The sequence below is a fragment of the Acomys russatus genome, chromosome 7 (assembly GCF_903995435.1).
Source record: "Acomys russatus chromosome 7, mAcoRus1.1, whole genome shotgun sequence".
Taxonomy (NCBI): domain Eukaryota; kingdom Metazoa; phylum Chordata; class Mammalia; order Rodentia; family Muridae; genus Acomys; species Acomys russatus.
This window is the reverse complement of record NC_067143.1, coordinates 50,671,704-50,696,629: the sequence shown is the minus strand read 5'-3', so window position 1 is coordinate 50,696,629 and position 24,926 is coordinate 50,671,704. Positions and strand designations below refer to the sequence as shown.

General features: G+C 43.6%; 1 protein-coding gene across 1 annotated transcript; it reads right to left on the bottom strand.

Moving 5' to 3' along the window:
* Positions 1-8,675: 8,675 nt before the first annotated feature.
* On the bottom strand, positions 8,676-23,472 carry Thap12 (THAP domain containing 12). Its single transcript, XM_051148999.1, has 5 exons — positions 23,299-23,472; positions 18,408-18,528; positions 15,759-15,866; positions 12,945-12,981; positions 8,676-10,660 (listed from the first exon to the last, which is right to left on the bottom strand). The coding sequence occupies exons 1-5, from the start codon at positions 23,385-23,387 to the stop codon at positions 8,742-8,744; spliced, it is 2,274 nt and encodes a 757-aa protein (XP_051004956.1). The 5' UTR covers positions 23,388-23,472; the 3' UTR covers positions 8,676-8,741.
* Between the last annotated feature and the right edge of the window lie 1,454 nt (positions 23,473-24,926).

Below are 24,926 nucleotides of genomic sequence, written 5' to 3'. Positions count from 1 at the left end.
GTTCATGCATTAAAGGCTTGATCCCAATAAAATAATACAAAATCTTGCTCCCCAGTGGGTCAGTCCATGACTAGATCATAATTTACCAGGCTATTGGGAGGTGGCTAGAAGGTTGTCAGTTGGACATACCCCTAAAGGGGACTATTCTGTGCATAGCTCCTTGTACTCTCCCTGTGGCAGCACCTCCCCACCCTACCCCCACCTCCCAACCCCCCAACCCCACCCCACCCCACCCTCTCCTGAGATGAGCAGCTTTGCTCCTCCACACTCACTGTTGCAATGTCTTCCTTGACACAGGCCCAGGAATGATAGAACTAGCCGGTGACAGGCTGAACCCTTTGAGACTTGGAGCCAAGATGATGATCTTTCTCAGGTAGTTTTTACAGAAGGAAAACTGACTAACTGCTCCTAGAGGCAGCACACGGGCCAGGCGTCACCTAACCGCCTGCTTTCTCGTATGCTGTCTTTCCCTGTCCCTTTCACACAGGCTCGCAGGCCTGCCTCTACTCTCCAGCAGAAAACCATCAGCAGCCTCTTCCAGGCCTGCCCAAGGATGAGGAGCCTCTCCTCTCCTCCCACAGATGGTGCGGGCATTGTGAGCTTGCTGTTCCAGCATGCTCGACCAGTGTTCCAAGTCTTCACAGTTGGACCCTTAGATCCCTTCAACCAGCCCAATGGCGTACAAAGGGCCCTGGTGAAAAAGCCACAGGGACAGAGGAAAGGAGATACGTACCTAAGGCCAGTGGTGTGGCATTCAGTCAGTCTGTCAGGTATGGTACCTCCAGCTGAGAAGCCATTATGAGGACTGAGCAGACATAATGTCTGTGGTGCCTTCTTAAGACCCATGGTGGGGCTGAGGCTGGCTGCATGGTAGTGTAGTCCATGGCTTTTGGCTCTGCACAGACAGAGGCCGTAGACAAATGAGCTCCATGAAACTTGGTTGACTCGGAGAGACAACATATCAACCCATCACATTGTGGACTTTAAATGAGATGATGTGCCCAAGTCATTTCATTGCCTGGCATAAAGGAGGCATCTGATAAACATTCTGTCCCTCCTACATGTGAGCACTGAGCATACCAAGGCCAGAAAGTTGATTTAACTGCTGCAGGATGTGGCTCAGTGGGAGAATGCTTTACCATCAGCATGTAGACTTCAATCCCAGGCTTCTGATATTTAAGCACATGCATAAATCCCATGCTATGTGGAGGAAACGTAACCTTAAGTGAGCCCAGCATTGCTAGAGATCTTCTATCACCAGCAGCTGCCTTTGAACATAATCATCTCTCTTCCTGGAAACTCCAGTGCAGGGAAGGGAGCGGTCACCCTGGGGGAAATGCCACTGTGTGGCAGATAATTTAGAGGGACACTGTGTGGCAGATGATTTAGGGAACCACAGCTTTTCAGTCACTGTTTCAGGTCTGATGCCCCTTTCTGCTAAAAGGCGGGAGCACAGACAGAAGCCAACTCTAAAGAGGGCGGGACTTCTAAGGCTTTAGAGCAGCTTCTACAACTCTTTGGTGTCTGGTGGCTTTGCTCCCTTCCTGTCCCCCAGCCACTCTGAATTCCCCCATTGGTCCTAAGCCACTATTTGCTCATTCACTAGAAAGGCATGGAGTAGCTGGTGCTGCTAGGCTTGCTCTGAGCCAGGAGTACACCACAGTGAAGAGGCCCAGGGTCTAGAACTTGTAGAAGAGAGCCTAGTTTGGGGAGCATCTCGAGCAGTGGTTCCCAACCTTCCTAACGCTGTGACCATTTACTATAGCTCCTCTTGGCTGTGGCAACCTTCAACCATCAGATTGTTTCGTTGCTACTTCGTAACTGTAATTTTGGTAGTTATGAATCGTAATGTAGATATCTGATATGTGACCCACCAAGAGAGTCACGACCCACAGGTTGAGACCCTCTGATCTGGAGAAACCTCTGTGGAGATAAAACTCACACAGCAAAGAGGTGCGCGACACAAAAAGCAAGCTGAGAGTAAGTGAGGCTGACAGCTTGCAGACACTGTTTTTTGGTTTTGTTTGTTTGTAATATTGGGTATCGAACTTGGGACTCTGACATGCTAGTAAATGCTTTACCAGCAGCTTTCAAGGTATGTTCTGAACATGCTTCCTGTACAGGCTGCATGGAAGGGAGAAGCCCAAGAAAGCCACTAAAAAGATGAGGCCATTGGTGGGCATGGAGCAGTTCACATGGGGCCTTCACTCATGATCAGCGGCCTCAGTATGGAGGAACGCTTGTGAGCCAACTACACTGGAAAAGAAACTCAGATGGAAAGGTAAAGTAAAAAGTGGTGACAGTTTGGACCAGGGTGGCAGCAGTAGGGGTGGTAACGGGGGGGGGGGGGGGCGGGAGCGATAGATGATGGATATTTGGGCACAGAGGGAATCTGTGCAAAGGGGACACCTAGAGTAACGGCTCGCATGATGTACATGAAGGGACCTAAAATAACAAATCTTCTTAAAGAAAAATGCCATAAGTAATACTGAAGTTTTCCTTTAAAATGTTACTGGAGTCTAAGACAAGATAAACATATTATATATAGCATTATAGTTAATGTGGAAACACACACACACACACACACACACACACACACCACACACCCCTTAAAAAAAAAAAGATGTAATCAATATCAAGTGTTTTTAGAGAAAACTTTTATGGCAACAAAGCCCAGCAGTGTGCCTAGCACTAAGCCCAGACCCTGGCCTGCTTAATAAATCTCTCCCTGTAAAGCTGACACCCGTCCAGGATTACTGTTTACACTGGTCATAGCTGAAAGGGCAGACACTGCTCACCTGCCAAGACTTGATTCAGTCTTTCTTCTGTGTGGTGTGACAAAACAGCATTCACAGGACACTTCTGCTCACCCCTGGCTTCCGCCACCATCTAGGGGTGTGATTCAGAGAAAGCTGTCCTGTCTTCTGTCTTCTGTAAAACTGAACAGCCTCCAAGATGCCCTCCAGCTCTCAATGTCCATATGATGGACGATCTTGGTTGTCAATATGACAACTAAAACCTAAACCGCTGGGTTTTCTTAATCCAACTATTTGGAGCACATAGACCTACCCTAAATCTGGGCCACACCTGGTACAGCCCAGATAAAGGATGTGGAAAAAGGAAACTGTGTTTGTTTTTTGTTTTTTTGTTTGTTTGTTTGTTTTTTGCTTGCTTGCCCTCTCACAGGTAAGTTCATCTATCCTGTTGCTGCAGCTAGTATTAAATTCAACTTCTTCAGCACTCCAATGTAGACTGAAAACCAGATTTCCAGGAACCCTACAGGATGCCAGCAAAATGCACACACACACACACACACACGGGGGGGGCACACATGCATGAATGTACAGTGTAGCATAGATAAAACCAGTGTGAGGAAGCAGCATTACATGCTACTGATGAACATTGCATATGATATCACAGTTATTATGTGTGTGTGTGTGTGTGTGTGTGTGAAAATAACAGCCCTGTTTTCACCAGGAAGGAAACTAGAGAAACTTAAAAATATTTGGGGCCATTAAGGCACTTGGGACCACTTTCAAAGGTCCATCTTTTAGCCAATGCTATTCCTCAGTGGCTTCAAAATTATTCTCTGTATCTTTACTGGAAATGACAGTGGCAAACCTGATTGAGTTGTATGCCACCATCACTCAGTAGTTGAGAGGTGACGTTCAGGAAACAGCTAGTACTGTTATGGGCTTCTGCGCAACTGTTGCTCATCCTGCTGACTTTCAGTACTCTGATGTCCATGCTGAGACGCAGGATGGAGCACCCAATAACTTCTCACAGGGTTTTCATCAATGAATGATCTGGGCGAACTACTTATCCCAGAGAAACCCCTACAGAAAGTGGCATTTGAATTGAGGTACACTATAGCCCTGATTCTGGCTGTCCCCAGCTTCATATTTGGCTCACAGAAGCCTGGATTCCATCTTATTCACCTTTGAATCCAGGGCATGGGCTCTGTTCCACTCTCCTCTGTATCTATCACTCTTAGCCGTGCGCCTGAGGCTAACCAGTTGGAGCACTTCAGCCACCCAATGTAACATTTGAAAGTCATGTAAGAAGCAAGCAAGCGTCAACACATCAGACTTGGAAACCCTCACACCTGGAATCCTGGTTGCAGCACTCATTAGGTGTCTGACTCTGGAGTCTTCAGCTCTCACCTAGAAAAGGGGTATATGTACCCTCTTTATGGGGTAGAGGTTTCACAAGACAGGCCTGGCATACACCAAACAGCTAAGAGCGGCTGCTACTGTGAATGGTAACTCTCCCGCCTCTGTAGGAAAATCAAATCGGCACCTCACAAGCATCCCTCGGGGACTCCGCTAACTACATTAAGGGAATGCTTAGTCTAGTGCTAGGTGTTGGCTGCAGCCCAGATTCTTGGATTACAAGACCCATTAATCAAAATTACTATTTAGAAGTCCCAAGTTTTGACTTTTCTAAGCCCAGTTTCAATGACTTTAAAAAAAAAAACAAAAACCAAAAAACAAAAAACCCTTCCCCCTGACATGAGAGAAAATGGCAGCACTGCCCACTGTATTCCAGATGCTAACCAGTGGCATTTAAACACAGCCCTCCCATGACTGTCCTGTATGGAAGCAGTGGACTTGGAGATGATTTGGGTCCAGCTCTTCTTTGCCATCAGGCTCTTGTGTGTAGTGATTAATGTAGATACAGGAAACAGAGAGGACTCGGGCTGAGGCAACCGTTTTCCTGATCTCTCAATTACAATATCCTCTTTTGCAGCATATCCCTGTCGAACATTTGGAACGAATTAGGACTTTAAACTTCCAGATGTTCAAACTACTACTGTAAATTTAAACTCATTAAAAAGGGAACAGATTTACTACCTCTACTTAGTTTTGAAGTCTGTTGTTCACTCTGTCCAAGTAATTTATGGACACAAATACAGTGGCATGTAGTGTATTCTATTTACATAGCATTCACAGTGAGAAATAAGGGGCATAAAAAAAGAAGGTCTGGAAATTAACTGTCAACCTATAGATCAGACTTATTGTTCCTAACTTAGTAATTATTTCCTGAAGCTGACCTAGGAGATATTTTTATGCTAATCTATACTAAAAATTACTCTGCTTTTCCTGGCCATTGAAAGCTGGCTAGAGCCTCATTTGACAATGGCATGGAGAAAGTGGCCCCACTCTCGTGACAGGACGGGCCTGGACCCACAGCCCTTTGTGGTGGTGTCTTGGCAGCTGAACAAAGGCGGCAGCATTTCTACATCCAGTTTGTAAAGGCTCAGAAGTTGCAGGCTCTATTTTTTTTTTCCTTTCCAGGAACCCATGTCGACTATAATGAACGCATTCTCGATGTTGTGCTGAAAGCTGGCAACGGATGAAGCAGGAACGTAAAAGAAATCTATGTCCAAGGCAAATATTTCCTTTACAAACCTTAAGAATGAAGTGGCTTTCATAATCAATTTTAAGATCAAATGCCTGGGCTGAAGTTCCTGGTTCTGGCACTCATTAGCTATAATTTGGGACAGTTAATTTACCTCTGTGTGCTTGCTTTCTCAACTGAAAAACGGGGCTAATCCCTGCCCAAGTTTTCCTGGGAAGTGAATGAGATATTGAAGGTGCTTTGTCAGCCCTGAAGTGTCATATAAATAACAGTGTGAATACAACATTCCTGTGCCTGATGAATCACTTCACCTTACACAGCACGAAGAGGTGGCTGCCCCCCAGAAGAAACAAAAATAAACCAGAGCCAGCTCAATTACTGGAGGGCACGGTCTCCAGAGGAGGGCTCTTCCAACCCAAACCACTACTGATCCTACCAGAATCCATCGAGGAATGTGATAGGAATTACCTGCAGATTGGGATAAAGGGTCTGTTCCCATCTATTTTATAGGGCCACCATCCTACAGTAGGATTCAACTGTGTAACTTTCCCTGCAAAGTAAATGCCAAGAGCAAAAATTCCTGTAATTAAATGTTAATTCCTGAATACATTTCTTATGACATTTTGCAAGCTGTCTAGATACACTTTTTGTTCAAACTCCACAAGGCTTTTGCGGATAGTTTTATTTTCTTTTGCTTTAATTTCAATAAATCTAATGTACTGAAGTCATGGATTTTTTTTGTGTGTGTGTGGGTAGTTATTTAAAAGTACAATTGTGGGGGCCGGAGAAATGTCTGGGTGGTTAAGCTTACTGCTCTTGCAGAAGATGGGGCAGCTCACAGCCATTCATCAAACTCCAGCTAAAGGGCCTGCATCGCCTTCAGCTTTCTGAAGGCACCTGACTTCACACATGCGCATACCCGCCCCGAGACCCTACCCCTCCCCCACCACACACACAATTTTAAATAAATCTTTACAAAATGAAATATAGTTGTGGTCCCACAGGCCAACTCTAGGTTGCAAGTTCTTTGGGTAACTGTACTTGGTTATTGCCAATAGGTTGAGAAGCTTGGCGTATTTGTGATGTAACTAGCCTTCATGGCTACTATTTTGTCACTACCTAATCTCTAAAAATAGACATTCTCGCCTATGCAGCTACCAGGAACTCAAACCATCATCAAGAATCCATTTGTGAAAATCTTTTTTCTGTTTATTGAGACAGGGTTTTACTGTTGCAACCTTGGCTGGCCTGGGAGTACGTAGGCCAGGCTGGTCTCAAACTCACAGCAATTCCTCTGCTTAAGAGCCTATGTATCATCACACCTGGCATGAAAGCACCTTTTAACTAGGGTTTTTACTAGGTGCAGCTCTGCAGAATGCTTGCCTGGCACCCATGAGGCTTTCACACTTTCCACAAAGCCACAAATTAGGGAATACACAAGCACAAAAGGTAGCACCTTCAAACACTTCTGGACACATGCTGTGCTGGACTGGAAACAGGACCTGTTTTGCAGCTACTCCTGTCAAGGGGGAACTAATCTGCTCATCCCTTCCATCTAGGCTAGCCGAGCAACTTGCTTTGATAAGAAGCATGTGGTATAAGCAATACTCCAGGAGTTCCTGAGTCCAGACTTTGAAGGTCCCCTTGCCACCTTGGTACACTAGGATTACAAGATTAAAGACCACATAGAGAAACTCAGCTATCCCACGCAGACCCCCAACAAACCTCCCGACCAAAGGCAGAAAGCCATATGGTACTTGCAAAAAATTATTTAATCAACCCCAAAACTGTGAAAAGTGAAACTGTTTCTTTGAGCCATTAAGTCTGGGCGGCAGCAGGTCATTGCAGTGGGTAATATGGGAAGGAAACAGGCCTAGGTTGAGTAGTCTGCTAGTCACAATACTTGTAAGTGTCCCAGGAACTAGATGCAGATGGCAGGCCAGCTCTGGACTCCCTCACTGCCACCCTCAATCGGTCAATTGTCTCTGTTAAGGACATAGGCACCTTACAGAACTATAACAACAGAAAGTCATTTTGTCTTTTTATAACCTGAATGGGCAATGTGTCCTGATTTGACACGTACACCAGGCTTGACCCAGTGCTATAGCAAACATGCTAAGGCTTGGATAATGTTGACTCACCTCAACACAAAACAGCCCAGTGTAAGTTATATACACTCAGCAAATCAGTTAAGTGATACAATTAATAATTTTAATTTTCCTATGCCTTAAAACACAAATCAAAAAAGCAAAACTAGAATATAGTTCATCTTGAATTGTAAGGGTGATTATAAAATAACCATTTTAAGAATATATACAAGAAATGTGTTCTGATCTGCCAAAAATACTTCATCTGAAATTTAAACAAAATTCACATTTTATTTAGATTGAAATAAACTATACAAAATTGATTTTATTCACCAAAAATAACAGCAATATTTTCTGTATTGTTTTTTAGATAAACCACAAAACATTTATTTTTGTAGGTTTTACTTATAAATCAAGACAAGGCAGTAGACATAATCATGTAAAAAGACAGAAGAAAACAGACAAGTCTGTTGCCTGTATGGATAGCCTCTGGGTCTGTCTTCACCATGAAGCAGAAATGAATTTACCTGCAAAAAAGCTTATGAAAATGCGGGCTCAACAAAGGAATGTAAACAGCAAAACCAAATGTGGAGCGCAGTGCCTGGCTCTGCCACCCAAACTCTAACCTGTTCCTTTGAGGTTCCTCTGTCCTAACAGATCTACATGAAGGCTGCTCGCTGAGCTCACAAACAGTCTTGCAATTCCTGAGACTGTTGTCTTCTGCTTTTACAGTTCTGAGGCATTAGCCTAGGGCTTGCACATGCTAGGCAAGAGCTCCACCACTAAGCTGCACCACAATCCTTTTATTTTTTTTTGAGACAGGGTTCACTATGTAGCCCAGGCTGGCCTAAAACGTGTAATCCTCATGCCTCTGCCTTCCAAGTGCTGCTACCAATAGATTTTTAAACACCTATAACTCCTACAAGTCAAAGGTCAATGGTGCATTTTATTATAACACATTATAAAATATATTTCTCTCACAAATTTCATTTCCCAAAGGCCTGATAACTCAGCAACTGACAACTGGATCCACAATGATAATGTCTGATCTAAAATACTTTTAACTAAGCAATTCCAGAGTGTCACTAGCACTGCTACTCCCAATGCCAACTTCTGGAAGAACAGACAGGTGCTGAAAGCATAAGAGTTCAAACAGGGGCCATTTAAATATGTGGATTACCAATAGCTAATCAAGTGTGGTTCAGCTGGAGGTCTCTCGGCAAGTGGCCTGCGATACCTTACCGCTTTTCTTCCAAACAACAAATATTACACAACAGCCATTTTAAAAATCTTTTAGGTATTTTCAATGGTTTCTGAATTATTTGTAGGAAGCTCTGATTTATTTGTATAGAGTTTGATATATGTGTCCACCATTAAATCTAGATCATGTTTTATATCAAAATTTATGTTAAGCAAAGCCAGATTACTCGACCTTTGGTCTGTCAAAGTGTTCCGCAAGTATGCTTTGAGACGCTTTCGTCCGTTTTCGTAGCGCTCGTTCTCCACCTTCATCACAGGGAGAATACACAGGACCTTCAGCAAGGCATACACGTTAGGAAAGAACTTGATGTCAGGAAGATGGAGGGCTTCGTAAATGGTGGACGGGAGCTCAATATCTTTCCCTCTGTGTTTCCACTTGATTCTCCAACAGTGAAGCTCGGCTGAAAGCGTGTCAGGATTGGGGAGGTCGCTTCTGTACATGTCAGCATGGTGCTCTTCTGATGTGTTGAATTTGAGCTGCCCCATCACTGAGGGTACCAGAGAGAGGCATTTCAGAGCTTTGAGGTGCTGCTCAGAGAATATGTCCTTAAGTTCCTGAATGATGTGCTCCACGGTTGGAACACTGAGGGTGTCTTTATAGTAACTCTCAGAGGTTAGCTGAGGTTCCAGGCTACCTTGCTGGGCCCTCCGGAACTTCCCTGGGAGTTTCATTTGAATGTCAAGTTTGGTTGCTAAATTTGTGGCTTCCTCAAACCAAAACTCATGATAAACTTCAATATTTTCCATCACCTCGTTAAGTGAATGCAGTACTGCAGTCAAGCTGCTGGCTGCAAAGAAGACGTCAGAGGTTTGCCCCTGGAGATTCTTCCCAAAGGCCCTTGTAAAAGATAATACATTTTTAAGAACAACAACGGTAACAATGAAATCAAAATCTGTTACTGCACTACAGAGCACAAATGCTCGTCCAGCTATATAGTTATTCCACCTAATATCTGTGTCACTGTTTATACCATCTAAACACAGAACAAGTGCTTGTAGGAGATCCACTAAGATCTCAAAGGCATCGTGCCTGCCTGTCCAATGGGAATGGCAAACTTCCTTCAGTTCTTTCCCCCGTTCTTCACTGTTCTGGAAAAGAACGGAAATGACATTGTCAAGTTCTAACAGCAGCTGTGGTGACCGGTGGAAAAAGGAACAGACTTCCTCAATTGTTCCTAGAGCCACAGACACCCCCACTACAGGCACAGACTTTGCCAACCATGCATTTAAGGCACAGGAAGAGCAGAGTGTGTAGACAGCCTGGGGATATTTTTCTAAAAGTCTTGAAGCAACAACTTTCATTTTGGAAGAAAATCCACTGGACACAATGTAAGCCTGACCACGACAATACTCCATATTCAACCCCCATTTCTCAGTTATTGTAGTGTGAAACTTCACAGCCAAAATCTCTGCATCAGCTTCATACGGTAGGAAACCCACAAACTCCTCTCTCAGGTTATGAGCTTCATCGACAAACCTCACCAGCACGGGCAGGTGCTCTTCTCCTGCTATGTCCACTACATCATCTGTGATAATGGAAAAGAAATGCGAGTCTCTCACTTCCCTGAGCGTCTCCTCCCGAATGCAGCTCTCACAGATCTCCAGCATCTGTCTCTGCTGAGTCTTCGAGCAGAATAACGTGTTGACGGCTGTGGTCTCAAAGCGCTTCCTCAGGACCTCTTCTCCAGAATTGATGCGGCACTCCAGGAGCGCCTGAAAGTTATCTGGAGCAAAGAGGCCTTCTGGGATCTCGTCGGCCTCATGCCCATCCAGGGGTATGTTCTGCTTTCCCATGAGAATCAGAATCTCAAATAACGATTTGAGGTACTCTTTGTTCTCCTTCTCTTCAAGGGTTAAAGGCAAAATGTTTCCATCCTGCTGGTTCCCCACTTCTGCACTAGGGTTCTGAGCATTGCTGTTAGTTTCCTGTTCTTGTTCAGAAGTTTCCTCAACTGGAAAACAAAGAGTTAATTAGTTTTACAAACAGATGTATGAGGAACCATAAAAGACAAGACAAATTACACTTTGATTGGCTAAATATTTAAAATCTACAAAGTTATTCATTTACCATTAACAGAACATCAATAGAGTAGGACACAAATTTAAAAAAAAAAAAGACAAATGCTGCTGATAGATTATAATAAACAGAAATGCTGTTGCAAAGTAGGAACAATTTTAGCCGGGTATGGTGGTGCACACTTGATCCCAGCACTTGGGGAGGCAGAGGCAGATGGATCTCTTTGAGTTCGAGGCCAGCCTGCTCTAGAAAGTGAGTCCAGGACAGCTAAGGTTACACAGAGAAACCCTGTCTTGAAAAACTAAAAACCAAAACACAAACAACAAAAACAAAGTAGGAACAATTCTAATAAATTTACAAGGCATTTCATAAACTATTAACAGGAATGACAAATTGTCCATGCCAAGGTGAGGAGAACAAGTACTTCCATGGGCACTGTGCCTAGCACTTTCCAGGTATCACATTACTTTCTTCAGGCAGATGGTATCAATCCCACTTGACAAATAAGGATAGTAAATAACTTGCCAAGACCACAGGTACAAGGATAGAAGTGAAATGAAACGCAGGATCCACAGAGGTGCTACTTCTTCCTAAGTGCTAAGCATGAATATGAAGACAGCTCTACAAAGCCAGTACAATACAGAGTCACAGAACGGGGTGCAGTTACTCTTAAGAGTATCAGCAAGCTCAGCCTAGTCTCTTCATATCTGGATGGGGAAAGTGTCCTGTCTGTAGCCATGCAAGTCAGTAATGGCTTCATGAAAAGAATTAAAATCTGAAGCATCGTTTAAAACCCAGCTCTTAAGGTCTAAGCCTATGAGAAGGCCACCAAGAATTGTACAGCATCACTGAGGGACAGAAGACAGCTGAACAGAAAGTTGCATTTGACAGTGATGTGAGTCTGGAGGACACAGGCAGGGAAGGCACACCAGGTGGCTGGTGTACATATACCAGTCAAAGCACTAAAGTGGCAGACACAAGCAGAGCCTAGTGTGCCTGGAGCTGTGCAATCTGCTTCTAGGCATCCCAGGCTCTCAGAGCTCAGCAATCCAGGGAGGACTCCTCCCGCAGTGTACAGCAATCGTCCTCTATTCTACACCACCAGGAAAAGGTTAACCTGGATGTTTGCCATGTCTGCCTTCTTTGCTGTCCCCATGTCCTCTCTGCCCTCCTTTACCTCTTCACTTCCAATCAAGTATTCATTCTACTATGTTATTTTCACAGGATGCTCGATAAAACACAATCTATATGAAGTGAAACCTCAGTATCTCTTCTTTGAACACCTTTCTGTACGTGAGTCACCACATACAAGGCCCTCTAGTTCTGGCCCTTCTGCCTACATAGTTGTCTTTCCTAGCCAAGAGTGCCCTGCAGAACCCTCCCTGACCATGTTACCACCTAATCACAAACTCCTGAGTGATTCCAATGGCCGGCAGCTTACAACCCTGTAACTTCTGAACTCTGTGCTCTCTCGGCTGGGCTCACTGGCTATCAGAAATGCTAACAACATCGACACGAGTGTGGTTACTTCACTCTAGCAGCTTGTTTTGTACCACTACATTGTATGGAATACCTTTCCTGCTTTCTTTTCTGAGTTTGTTTCCTCATCTATAAAGAAGGAACACAGAGCACTATGAGAATTAAATAAGGCACCAGAATGATAGAATGGCATAATCAAAGCTTATGTCTACAGTAGCAAGAGGAGATAAAGGGGAGAAATGGGATCAACTGTTAACAACAGAAACAACTTCTAGCCTCACCTTCTGATAGCACAGCTTACACATTAGCACCTACAAAGACTCTGTAACCATGACAACCCATGTACCCCCCTGCCTCCACAGCACTTATTCCTTAGGCCAAGAAATAATTGTGTACACAGGTGCATGGGTGGAACTGGATGGCTGGCTTTACCGCAGCCTTTCCTTGCCTACTGAGACACTGTGGTCTGCCATTGCTACCACACTGAGAGCACCCTAAGGGGAGAAGGAGCTCCCTCTGCGCTCTATAACGTCAACATGTGCAGCACAGCAATCCTTTATGAGGACACAATGAAGTAAGACTGCCATTTCTAATAATTCCAGGCCGCAGGACAGAGTCAACCACAATTTTACATTCATTCTCAAGGGAGCTTTGGAAGTAAGACATAGTTATTTGTTCTTACCAGGCCAAGGCCTTTTAAAAAGGCCTTCAGAAGCTGAGTCATTAACACTATCACTTACTTTTTTTCTGTTTCAGTGTCCTGATTTCATCTTCACTCTAAAGAAAAAGAAAAAAATTTAAGGAAATCACCTCTAGTAAATCATCTTGACTTTAAAAAAGGCTGTTTTGAGCAAAAATTTTCTCATTCGGGAGTTTGATGGCTTCTGTTAATGTTGTTTAAAGAAAAATGTCTCATGTACTCTAGGCTGGCCTTGAACTCACTAAGTAGCTGGGGATGGCCTTGAACTTCTGATCCTCTTGCCTTCACCTCACAGGTGCTGGTTTATGTGGTGCTAGGATTCAAACCCAGCACTTCGTGCTTGTTATGCAATCAAGTGAACTACATCCTTAGCTCCACAGAGCATCAATTCTTCATGTGGAATACATTCTTCAAACAGATGATAGGGAACCAAAACTATGTCATGTGCTCATGATTCCAAGTGTATAATAAAGTACTAAAATGGAAAGCACATGCTATTTACCTTGCTTTCTCCTAACCAGACAAATGCATACTGAGTAATAAATAGGAAGAAGGCATACTGCAGTACTTAGCATCAAACTCAAGAGGATGCAACAGATTCTTCTGCGAAATCTAACCCTAAAGATGTCACAAAGCAGGGAGGCTGCTGTACCACAGAACTTACAAAAGATAATGAGAAGTGCCTAGGAAGCAGAAAGCAACAGCACCAGCTCAAAAGAGAAATAACTATGGAGTACACTCTGTGCCCCAAAGCAACAATCATAGGCCGACTAAGAAAGAACTTCTCAGATTTCTCTTCTATTTCTCCACTCAATGCTCTCTAATACTTATATCATCCTCTACTACGATCTGTGGCAGAAAAACAACAGTGCCAACGAAAGCCAGAGACAGCAGTGCCTGATGCCAGCTCCGGATATTGCTACTAACAAGAAACACTAGCAGGCTGGTTAGCTGGAACAGCCCCTCCCAGTGCAGAGGCAGCACTGGAGGACTCCAGGTGTGGAAGTGTGCCGGCCCTGAAAAACCATAGAGATGCAACAGCTACAGAACACGAAGAGGCCGAGCTCTTCCCTGTGGGTCAGACTTCTCGGAAGAAAGCTAATGCAAAGGACTGCCATGCAACTGTCAGCATTCACCTATAAGAATACCAGTGAAACAGAAGGCAAAGCCAAGGAAGCAAAACTAAGTAGGAAAGATTAAGTCCTGAGATGTGAAATGGTCAAAAGAGTGGATAATAAAAGGACTATATCCCTGACCCTGTTCAATAAAATGTAAATGCCTATGATAAAAACCTCAAAAAGCTCTCAGGAAGGAAAAGTGGATCACTTGAAGAGAACTAAGAATCAGGATGACACCAGACCTTAGGGACAATGGACACGTACATACAAGATCCTATGCACTATGAGTGTCCTCTATGTAGCACTTAACATTTGAAAAAAGTATGAAGAGGATTTAAAAACAAAAACAATAATTATAGTTAAAGAACTAGGAGAAATTACAAAATACTGCCAGCAAAGCAGGGAAAGCATCAGACCTCTAAACTGGCTTGGGATATACACACGTGAGTCAAGAAGCTAAAAAAAAGTTAAAAAAAAAAAAAGTGTATATATATATATATATTTATATATACATACTCCAAATCAAGAGGACACTAGCAAAATAACTCACATGTATAGTGGTTGCTGATTTAATAGCAACTCCAAAACACTACTCACGTAGTTTCAGGAACAGAGAGAACAAAGCACTAAAAGTTCTACATGAAGGTCACAATTCTTGGCACACAATTAAACCACAAGAAGAGGGAGAAAAAACCAAGAAACTGGACAGGCAAGGAGAACCTCCCCACACCCATCGCAAGCCCTGCGGACTTCACTGAGTCCCACCTAACTTTCAAGAGCAGTGTCTACAACATGCAAAACCCCAACCGTTTGAAGAGCTATCCACAGGATCTTGTCCTCAAATCCAGATAAGGGGAACTGAGCCAGGAAACTGGCTTAGCAGGTAATGGCTCGTGCCTCACGAGCCCATCCCGGGGCTCCCAAGATAGAAAAGACCAGTTTCTACATGCATGCCGTGGCATATGTGTGTATACACTAATAAATAATTACATAAATGAAAACAAAACTGGACAAAAAGGGTCCTGATACTGGTAATGTGTCAGTAATTGTGTTCACCTAAAGATAGGTTGACTTCAGCTATCGGATCTGAATAGTAACAAAGGATGATAAGACATACATGAAGTATACGACATGGAAAGGTCCTTACACTTTTTCAGTTCTAATCTTCAGCTCCGATGGAATTTTCCAAATAAATATTTACCTGCTTAAAAAAACAAAAACCTAAAAACTAAAAACCAAAACACCGCCAAAAACCTTTTTCTAGAACCTGTCAAAAATAGTGAAATGAGTGGGTCTCTATGGAGGCCAGCCTGGTCTACAAAGCGAATCCAGGACAGGCAAGGCTACCCAGAAAAAAACCCGTCTGAGGAAAAAAACAAAACCAAAATCCAGATCTCAAGTTCTAATACTTTTCTTTTCTTTTTTAAAAACTCCTTTGTGCTAGCTTCTGGAAACACACCAGTTTCGTTTTCCTTGCTAGCAGCCCCAGAAGAGCAATGCACTAGTGGCCTGTAATCAACAGCACACTTCGCTCCAACTCAACAACTATCCACTGGCTATATTTGGAGCTTTGCCAGATTAACCAGTATTAAGACAGACTGTCCTAATAAGCATAGCACTCATTTCCCAGCATGCAAGCTGTGAGATGCGGAACAACTGATAAATTGTTAACAAACGTGTCCATAATTGTTTAACTGGAGTATGGGGAGATGAGAAAGCTCAAGAGCCAGACATACCAATTCTTTTATTCGTTTTCTGTGTCTGCTATGTGGATTGTTCAAGTGACTGGTAAGATCAAATATCGTTGGTATTGCATTATCTCGAAGAACGGTCCGATAAGGACTCTGAAAAAGAAAATATATCAACGATGGTCCCTCAAAAAAAAGTAAATGAAATTCTACATTAATGACTTCCTCAGTACTTCTCTACCTGTCTCTAAAGTACAGACCTGCAAGCTCTGATAGCTCCTGGGGAGCTTCCCTGTAGTGTTCATGTTTCCCAAATGATCTGTGCCCTTTTATATTCTTTTCTTCTTCTTTTTCTTTTGGAGACAGGATTTCTCTGTGTATAACCTTGGCTGTCCTGGACTTGCTTTGTAGACCCGCCTGCCTCTGCCTCCCGAGTGCTGGGATTCCAGGCGTGCACTACCATGCCCGGCTTGATGTATTACTATTACTACATTTAACTTTTGGTATTTTGAGACATGGTCTCATGATAATGTTCAAGTGGGCCTCAGCTCATAACACTATGTACCTCTGCCTCCTGATTCCTGGATTACAGCACAGGTAGAGCCTCCATGCCAAACTGAAATGTAATTTCCTAGTGACACTTGGTTTCTATGCCGGACTAAAGACTCTGAGTCTATCAGAAAGTTTGGGTTAGCATTGGTTATAGACAAATCTACAGAGAAAAGCAAAACCTATGACATTTTCTCACTTAGTTTTTCGACTTTCTCACTAAGCCAAAGTCTCAAACAGTCAACATCAAATAGCTGAGTGACTGAGGGGAGGACAAGACGTTTTAAAGAATTTAAAAATTTAAAATCTAGCAAAGCAAAGATCAGAAAAACCAGAATGTGAATGAAAATTGGAACATTATATATTAATTTATAAACAGACATGTCAAAAAGGTTATGTCTAACTCATATGAACAATTTTTACTCCATTCCAAGGTTTAATCTTTGGTAATTTAAAGGAACTACACTAATCTTACTCAGCATAAAAGATAATAAAAATTTTGGCTTTGGCAAAACTACTCATGTATGTTAATAAGCTCTTAAATGCCAAACTAATGAAGCCAAAGGGTTACACATGTTTCAATACAGTTATCGTATATGCCAGCTTTCAACAGCTGCCTGTTCTATACTTACAGAAAAAACATTTTTCAGATTTGCGTTAATTTATTCAAGATGAAAGACTCTTTTGGAAATTAAAAAAAGCAAAAACTAGCTTATCTTTCTATTCTATACTCTGAATAAAGTCAGCTACAACAGTAACCTATATTTTAATTTCTTCACATTAATCTTGTTGAAATTATATAGTTAAGAGATATTTACTATACTAAAAAGTAAAAAGGCATGATTGGTGTAATTTAAAATAATTTTTATATTTTTTCTGAATGCCAAGAAAAGAAAAGTAGCTTGCCTTTGCCCTTTAGACATATGAAACCTTTTGGCCGATCAGTATTATGCTTGTAACAAAGGGGGAAAAAAAAAAAGAAAGAAAGAAAGAAAGAAAGAAGTCCCTTAAATATTTGTGAACAAATTGTTGAACCAGAATTGGCTCACTTTCCATTGACTTCACAAGTATCTGTTCTAATTAACACTGAGAAATAAAATAACCCACCCATTCTCTAATTTTCTGATGCCTCTGCAAAATGCATCTGAAAAAAATCATAATAAACCACTGCATAATTAATAAGACAGTGTACCTTCAAGTCAAGTTTATGTCTATACCAAACATAATATAAAATGTTAATTATACCTAAGTAAGAACACTACGGGTTTACCAAACTCTTCTTTATAGTTTCTATAGTGGTTCATACATGTCAATCAATCTGCCTGGCTCTGGTTTTTATGAATTACAGCAATAGCAGACTCCTACAACATTAGAAATGTAAGAATTCAGAAAAGGCTACCTGGTCTGATCTCTTGCCCATAGAGAACATTTTTCATGTTACCTGTGTGATACTGATTCTTTTTGTTTTGTTTTGTTTTTTGTTTTTTGTTTTTTCAAGACAGGGTTTCTCTGTGTAGCCTTGGTCACTTTGTAGACCAGGCTGGCCTTGAACTCACAGCGATCCGCCTGCCTCTGCCTCCCGAGTGCTGGGATTAAAGTCGTGCACCACCACACCCAGCTCGTGATACTGATTCTTGTTCTAGCTAACCCTTAAAAATTAAATAAGTGTCGGTTCTTAAGAGGACATTCAAATCATGAAAACAAAGAACATCATTCCTCAATGACCGTCATTCACAAGAATGTTCTAGAGAGGTGTAGGGCCTGGCACAGTGGTAGAGCACCTGCCTTAGCATACAAAAGACTCCAGGTTCTACGCCCAGGACATTAAAAAATAAACCACAACTCTAGAAAAAGTGCTTGAGATAAGCACCCATAGTATTATGCACTTACATTTTCTATACACATGTATAGAAACATGTAAGCACAAGAATAGTTTTAACGTTGTTTCCTCTAGTGAAGGGGTATAGGCATCAGGAACAGGGCTTTTAAAAAAAAAACCAAGTTTCTGAAAACAAGATACTACTAAACTCCAAATGTATCTTCAACTTAAATGGTAAGGTAGGTAGACAGTCCAATAACAGATTAAAATGTACAGCGCAAACCAGATACAGCAGAAGAGAAAGAGAAGCCAAGCTGGCTATTACTTACAGTTCTACAAATCATAGAGGCCTCAAAGTGTTTGGCACATAGTCGATAATGCTTATTTAGTTGATCAGGTGTTTTATCTTCTAAGTCTGCTCTCCTGCAATTCTCAACCCATTTCTGGCATCTACAAATAAAACCAAAATTAAATTAAGAAATCAACTCAAAATTTAAATTTTAGCATCTGGGCTGGGCACAGCAGCACATATCTGTAGTCTCAGCATGTGGGAGGTTAAGGCAGTAAGATTCTTGAGTTTGAGAACATCCTCAGCCACACACAAGGCTGTTTCAGAACATAATTAATTCAAGCCAGGCATGATGACACATGCCTCTAATCATAGCACCTGGGAAGCAGTAAAAGGCAGATCTCAATGAGTTCCGAGCCAGGCAAGGGCACAAAGTGAGCGTTCAAAAATCAAACAAAAAATTAATTTAGTTGTAAGGTAAGTATGTATTATAAAGATTCCTGCTGTACTCATACAGAGCACAATTTGGAGAAGCTGATTAATAATACAAAAATCAGAGTTGAAGTCATTGAGAATAAGCACTTCAACTACAAAGTCCAGAAGTAACTTGCTTAGACATCTACAAATCAGTAAGAACTCAACCAGCAGCACAGAGTTACTCAGCCACAAGGCCAGCATCCTAACAATTCTTCACGTTTTCACCCTGAGCTAATGAAACACCCCCAGCACTGCAAAGGGGTAACAAGTACATGTTCTACACACAACCACAGGAGCTCATATAGGCGTAAAGGACACACTCAGCTGCCTTGTAACAAACAAGATTTAGTTCATATAATAGAGGTACAGACGCAGAAACAAGCCCCAAGAGCACAGACACAGCACCTGCACTCTATTACACATGAAGTGCTGAGATGCTGACCAAGGGACGCAAGCACATGTGTTTCATGCTTAAGATTTCAGCAAAACAAATAGCAATGTTTACTAAGCACTTGCCGAGGGGCCCAAGGCTTTCCAAAGGTGAGTATAGATCAAGAAACTAAGAATTAAGACGTTTAAGTAATTCCTTGATGGCTACAACCAGGTCTTTCCCTCTTTCCAAGTTAAAAACAAAAGTTCCTCCATGGAAAAAGTGTTACAAGTTTGAAAGCGAATTCATGTCCTATTTATGTTTTATACTCTATTATAACATGGGCATAATACTATGTTACAAGTATAATATATGTTAATATACACATACTGGCCTTGAACTCTGAGATCAACATGCTCTGCCGCCAGGAATGCTGGAATTACAGACATGTACCACCGCACCGAGCTCCGCTTGTCTTACGACTTTAACCCTGACAGTCAATTCTGTTCTAAGTGTGTGAGGTCACAGTGACTTAAGGTTTTCATATCTAAATTAAAACCATATACCTGAGTTGTGTATCATTTCATTTAGCTGGGAAGTATTATACCACTAAGTAAGGTAAACATGTTTTATTATTTTACAGTTGTAAATTATGGCTATAAACACCGTGTTTCAAAATACAAGTATTAGTCACAAAAACACTTTACTATAAAACAGTTTGCCAAACTACTACAGTTATATTTTTTAATTATTAATCTCTGAAGATTAATCCACACAGAACACTGTTCTCCACACTATCTTTGATTTAAGGTAAAATCAGTTTTTTGATCCCAAAAGCAACTCAAAACCTGAGTAAATATGGGACAGAGAAGTCTAACTAACTAATCCTATGCATTTCCATATCAAACACATTGAGAATAGTGGGGAAATGTATAAGGTCTCTCTTAAAAACAAAGAGAGGCACGGAAGTTAATGAAAAATTTAACTCTAAACAAATCATTCCCCACAAATTGATTTGCTGATTCAATTCACTCACCAAAACAACAATAAAAACCTTAAAAAAAAAAAAAAAAAAAAAACAAGCCCCAAGTAACATTAAATAGCCTTTTAAAAAAACAAACAGTGCTAAGTAGGCTATCCATATGAAGACATTATATCTTGACTAGTAATTTCACAACATAAACAAAAATAAATTCCAAGTGACTGTAAGCCTAAATATTAAAAGATAAAACAAGCTGGGCATGCTGGTTCATATTTGTAACCCCAGGACTCAGGAGACTGACGCAGGAGGATTGCAGCTAGTTCAAGGCCTGCCTGAGTAACATAGTTAATTATAGGCTAGACTAAACGAGAATTTGTCTCCAATAAACAAATTACTAAAATAAATATATTATGAGTAGGCAAAGATCTCTCTTAAAAGGCCATAGACCACATATCCAAGGTTGGTTCAAAATATATAAACATATTTACAAATAGAATTAAGATAGAAATCTAGCCAGGGTTGGTGGCACAGGTCTTTAATCCCAGCACCAAGGAGGCAGAGGCAGGTGGATCTCTGTGAGTTTGAGGCCAGCCTGGTCTACAAAGCTAGTTCAGGACAGCCAGGGCTACATAGAGAAACCCTGTCTTACAACAAACAACCCACCCACGCAGAAATTTATGCCAAGGGTGGCGGTACATGTCTTTGATCCCAGCACTCAGGAGACAGAAACAGAGAGTTTGAGGCCAGCCTGGTCTACAAAGCAAGTTCCAGGACAGCCAGGGATACACAAAACCTTTTCAAAAACCATCCCCCGCCAAAAGGCAAATACTGACAACAATGTAAAGAAAGAGAAAGCAGCCATTTGAAATTAATTTCCACATGTGGTATAAAGTACAGGCGATAGACCTTAGAACCGATGTATGCTAATCAAGCTCGTTAGTGCTGAACTCCATCCTCTGGCTGACGACATCTCTCGAATGTCCACCAAGCTTGTCAGATGTCACATTACAAACCAAACCTTTAATATGCCCATCCCCATCTTCCTTATGTCGGTTACTGTTTTATGTTAACCACTGGAGGAGTCTAAGAGAGAAAGTCAGTCAGTGGGAAAGTCCTTACTGTGAAGGACCGGAACCTGGGTTCAGACTGCTGCACTCACATAAAAAGCTGTGCAGTTTCCAACATTATGGGGACTGAAGACACGAGGATCGCTGGGTTGCTGGCCACTAGCCTGGTACAGGTTCAGTCAGAGACCCTGTCTCAAAGAAATGGGGAGTAATAGAACAAGACATCGGATGTCCTCCTCTGGTCTCCGCATGTACACACACACACATGTGCCTACAACATACCCACAACATACACACACATAATCTCGGGAATTACCCTCGACTGTTTTATAACCCACATCTAAACTATTAGTAAATCCTGTTGGCTGCATCATCAAGCCTTATCTAAAAGCAATTTACCCCTTCCTCCTCTTGTACTGATCTGGATCGCTGCAGCAGTCCTTCGGGGGCCTTACTGCTCTCACCTTTGCTCCCTACAGCTAACAAGCAGCCAGTAACCCTGTTAAGAACTCTCTCAGCTCTAAACTCCCCCCACTTCACTCAGAATAAACGCCAGACCGTTTCCATGGACAACAATTTCCTAAACAAGTTGTGTCTCCCGTATACACCTCATCAGCAAGCATGCCTTGACTTCACTTACTGGTCCCCTTTGCTTAAAAGAGCAGTTGGGCCGTCCTTGTTACAGGTTGTTTGTTTTTTAATGGATAAATTAGATAATATCTCACACTATCGCCTTAGGTGGCCTGGAACTTTAACCCAGGGCCAACTCCAAAACTCTATTTTCCCATCTCCTCAGAGCTGGGGTCACAGACCATGTCACCATGTTCAACTCCCTGGCTATACTTTCTTCCTTTTCTTTTCTTTTTTTGGTTTTTCTATGTAGCCTTGGCTGTCCTAGAACTCACTGTGTAGACCAGGCTGGCCTCTGCCCTACCCCCTACCCCCCAAGGGCTGGGATCAAAGGCCTGTGCCATCACTGCCCAGCTATGCTTTCTTTTTAAAACCTATTCATTTAGTTTCTGTGCAGGAGTGCTTTGCACGTCGGGCGTGCCTGGTATACCTGAAAGCATGAAGAGGTTGTGGGATCCCCTGGAACTGGAGTTTACAAGTCACCTGATTTGGGTGCAGAAGCCAGGTCTTCAGCAAGGGCAGTGAGTGCTCTTCAGCCATGAGCTATCACTGCAGCGGCTCCCTGGCTACTAGCCGTTCCAACCCCTGCTGTATTTTCCTTCAGCGTACTTTTCATTTTTGGGCACACTATTATAAATATTTTCATGGCTAATTTCACAAGACTTGAATGTAACCTCCGAGAGCAGGGACTTTCACCGGTTCATGTTACCCACCCCCGGTGCGCAGACTAATTTCTACCAATTGCAGGCTTTCAATAAGTATTTGTTCAACTAATAAATGGCATGCTATATTACAACGCCTGTTGATAAATCTGTTCCCTCCACGGATTAGGCACTTTCTGCGGTCCTTGACAGAATTCACTGGAATCCCCAGCACCTGACATGAGTACTCGAACACATGGTTAAAGCACTGATTTTTAAATGATTGAACCAACAAGAGAGCCCTGTGTGTGAAACACCTGCACGAAGTCCCTACGCCTTTCAAAGTACGACCCAGAGTATGAGACCTATCCCAAAGAAGAGCTGAAGTTTCAATACCTATTCCCACGCCCTCACACGCACTCTCTGTGGCCCCTACAATAACCAAGGCAGACAATGAGTAACGGTCTGCATTTGAACACTGTGATGACAAGTCCCGAAGGAGGCGGCAGTTGTGACCTGGTTTAAGATCAAAGAAAGCGGCTCGACTCCAAACAGAAACACTGTCCTAGAACAGACGGCTGACGTGGGGGAAGGCAGGGCCCCCAGGAGTCCTAACCCTTCTTTGACAGCTAACGAATCGAGCCGCACGACCGACGCTAAGCGCCAACTTCATCAGCCTTCGCATCCCCGGGTGGCATCCTCCGGGCCGGGTCCCCCGGAGCGCACGTGCGCCGAGGTCCCCGCCGCCTCCGCGCCCCGCTCACCTGGCCGGGTCCCGTGGGAACCTGAAGAAGGCCAGGTCGGACTGCGTGCTCTTCCGTGTGCAGTTGGGGGCAGCGCAGAAGTTCGGCATGGTCGCCCGGCCGCCGGCCGGTCCAGCCCTCCCCTCCCCGCCTCGTCAGGGCAGCGCGGCCGCCCCGCGGGGCCGGGGAGGGGAGCTGGGCCGGCCGGCCGGCTCCGCAAGGCCGCGCGCGGAGGAGGGGCTGGCGTGCGAAGCCGCGAGGGGCAGGAGGGGCGCGCGGGCCGAGGCTGGGCTGGGGCCGCGGCTCCACACTGCTGTGTGCGGCCGGGAGGATTTACCGCCGCCGCCGCCGCTGCTGCACCTCCAGCCCGCCCGGGACGCTGCCGCCTCCTTCCCACAATGCACCCCGGCGCTCGAGGGTGCCCTCTCTTCCCTCAGCCCTCCTCCTCCTCCTCCGCCCTCTTCGCCGGCGACCTTTCCCGCGGGCGGGCATGCGCACCCGAGAGCGCCAGACCGGGTGTGGTGTGAAGGTGGCGGAGCCCGGCGCAGCTGTCTCTGTGCGCACGCGCATGAACCAATCCGAGCCAGGAAGGAATTGCGCATGCGGCCTAACCTCCCGGGACGCCTGGGCAGAACCCGGGGCTACTCCGGTAGGCTTGTTGTGTGCGGGTTTCTGCAGGTCTGGGGCGAGCTCGAACGTTACATCACGGCCGAGTTTCCCTGCTTGCTTAAGTTGCCACTGTTTATGCGTCCCTTGCATGAGTCGCCATAGACGCTTAAGGTCCATAGATTCAGGACGATGTTGCTGACTGCTTTGCAAACCACACGCAAGGATTGGACGCAAACATAGGTTGTAGAGGGTTTAATTTATCCCAGTTTTCCCTCTCGGTTACTCTGTGACCCAGTTAGTGCGAGATTGCCCAGCCCGACACCTCGACTAGATGCTCGAGTTTTTGATTGGCACAAAAGGTTTAAAGAAGGGCGGGAAGATGTCCGAGATGATGCACGAAGTGGTCCTCCAGTCACCAACAGGACAGATGAGAAAATACCCAGAAGGCCAAAGATTTGGTTTGTTCGAATGATGGCTGAAGAATTAAATTTAGATAAACAGTTAAGGCTCATTCTGAAAGAAAACCTGAACATGAGAAAAATGTCTGCCAGAGTTATAGCGAGTATTTTGAAGGATGAGCCTGAAGAGCAATTTGAATTCCCACCTGATCATTCAAAGGAATTTAGGAAAGCTAGCCTACGTGTGGTAGAAAAGAGAAGCGGAGTCATCTGCAGCAGAAAGCTAGTGGCCAGTGTCCAAATCCCAGAAGCCACTCCCCTGCCAGCCAGCTTCTACCGGGGTGGGGGTGGAGGGGTGGAATCAACCTCAGTAAGCATTCCTACCAGGGTTGCTCGGAGTTGGTCCACATCCTGATGAAGTGAGCCTGAGGTAGCCAGAACCTGGCCAGGAAGCTGTCTTCATCTGCTTTTCATCTGTTTCCCGTCTTACACTCGTTCTTAATGCTTGGCAGCCTCCACTTACTCGACAGAACTGTGGGGTCCTCTTCCTCGCTGTTCTCCACCGTTTTGGAGGGCTTGTGACTGTTGGCTTCTGATTCTAGGCTGTTCTTGATTTCTTTGGCTCTCTTCAGTGTCTGCACC

Bases quoted from the DNA above. Each gene is read 5' to 3' on its own strand.
- Thap12 (XM_051148999.1), bottom strand. From the start codon at position 23,387: ATGCCGAACTTCTGCGCTGCCCCCAACTGCACACGGAAGAGCACGCAG. The intron at 18,529-23,298 runs GTGAGCGGGGCG...TTTTATTTGTAG, and splicing joins TTCCCACGGGACCCGGCCAG to ATGCCAGAAATGGGTTGAGA. The intron at 12,982-15,758 runs GTATGTCTGGCT...CTTTTTCTTTAG, and splicing joins GAAAACGAATAAAAGAATTG to AGTGAAGATGAAATCAGGAC.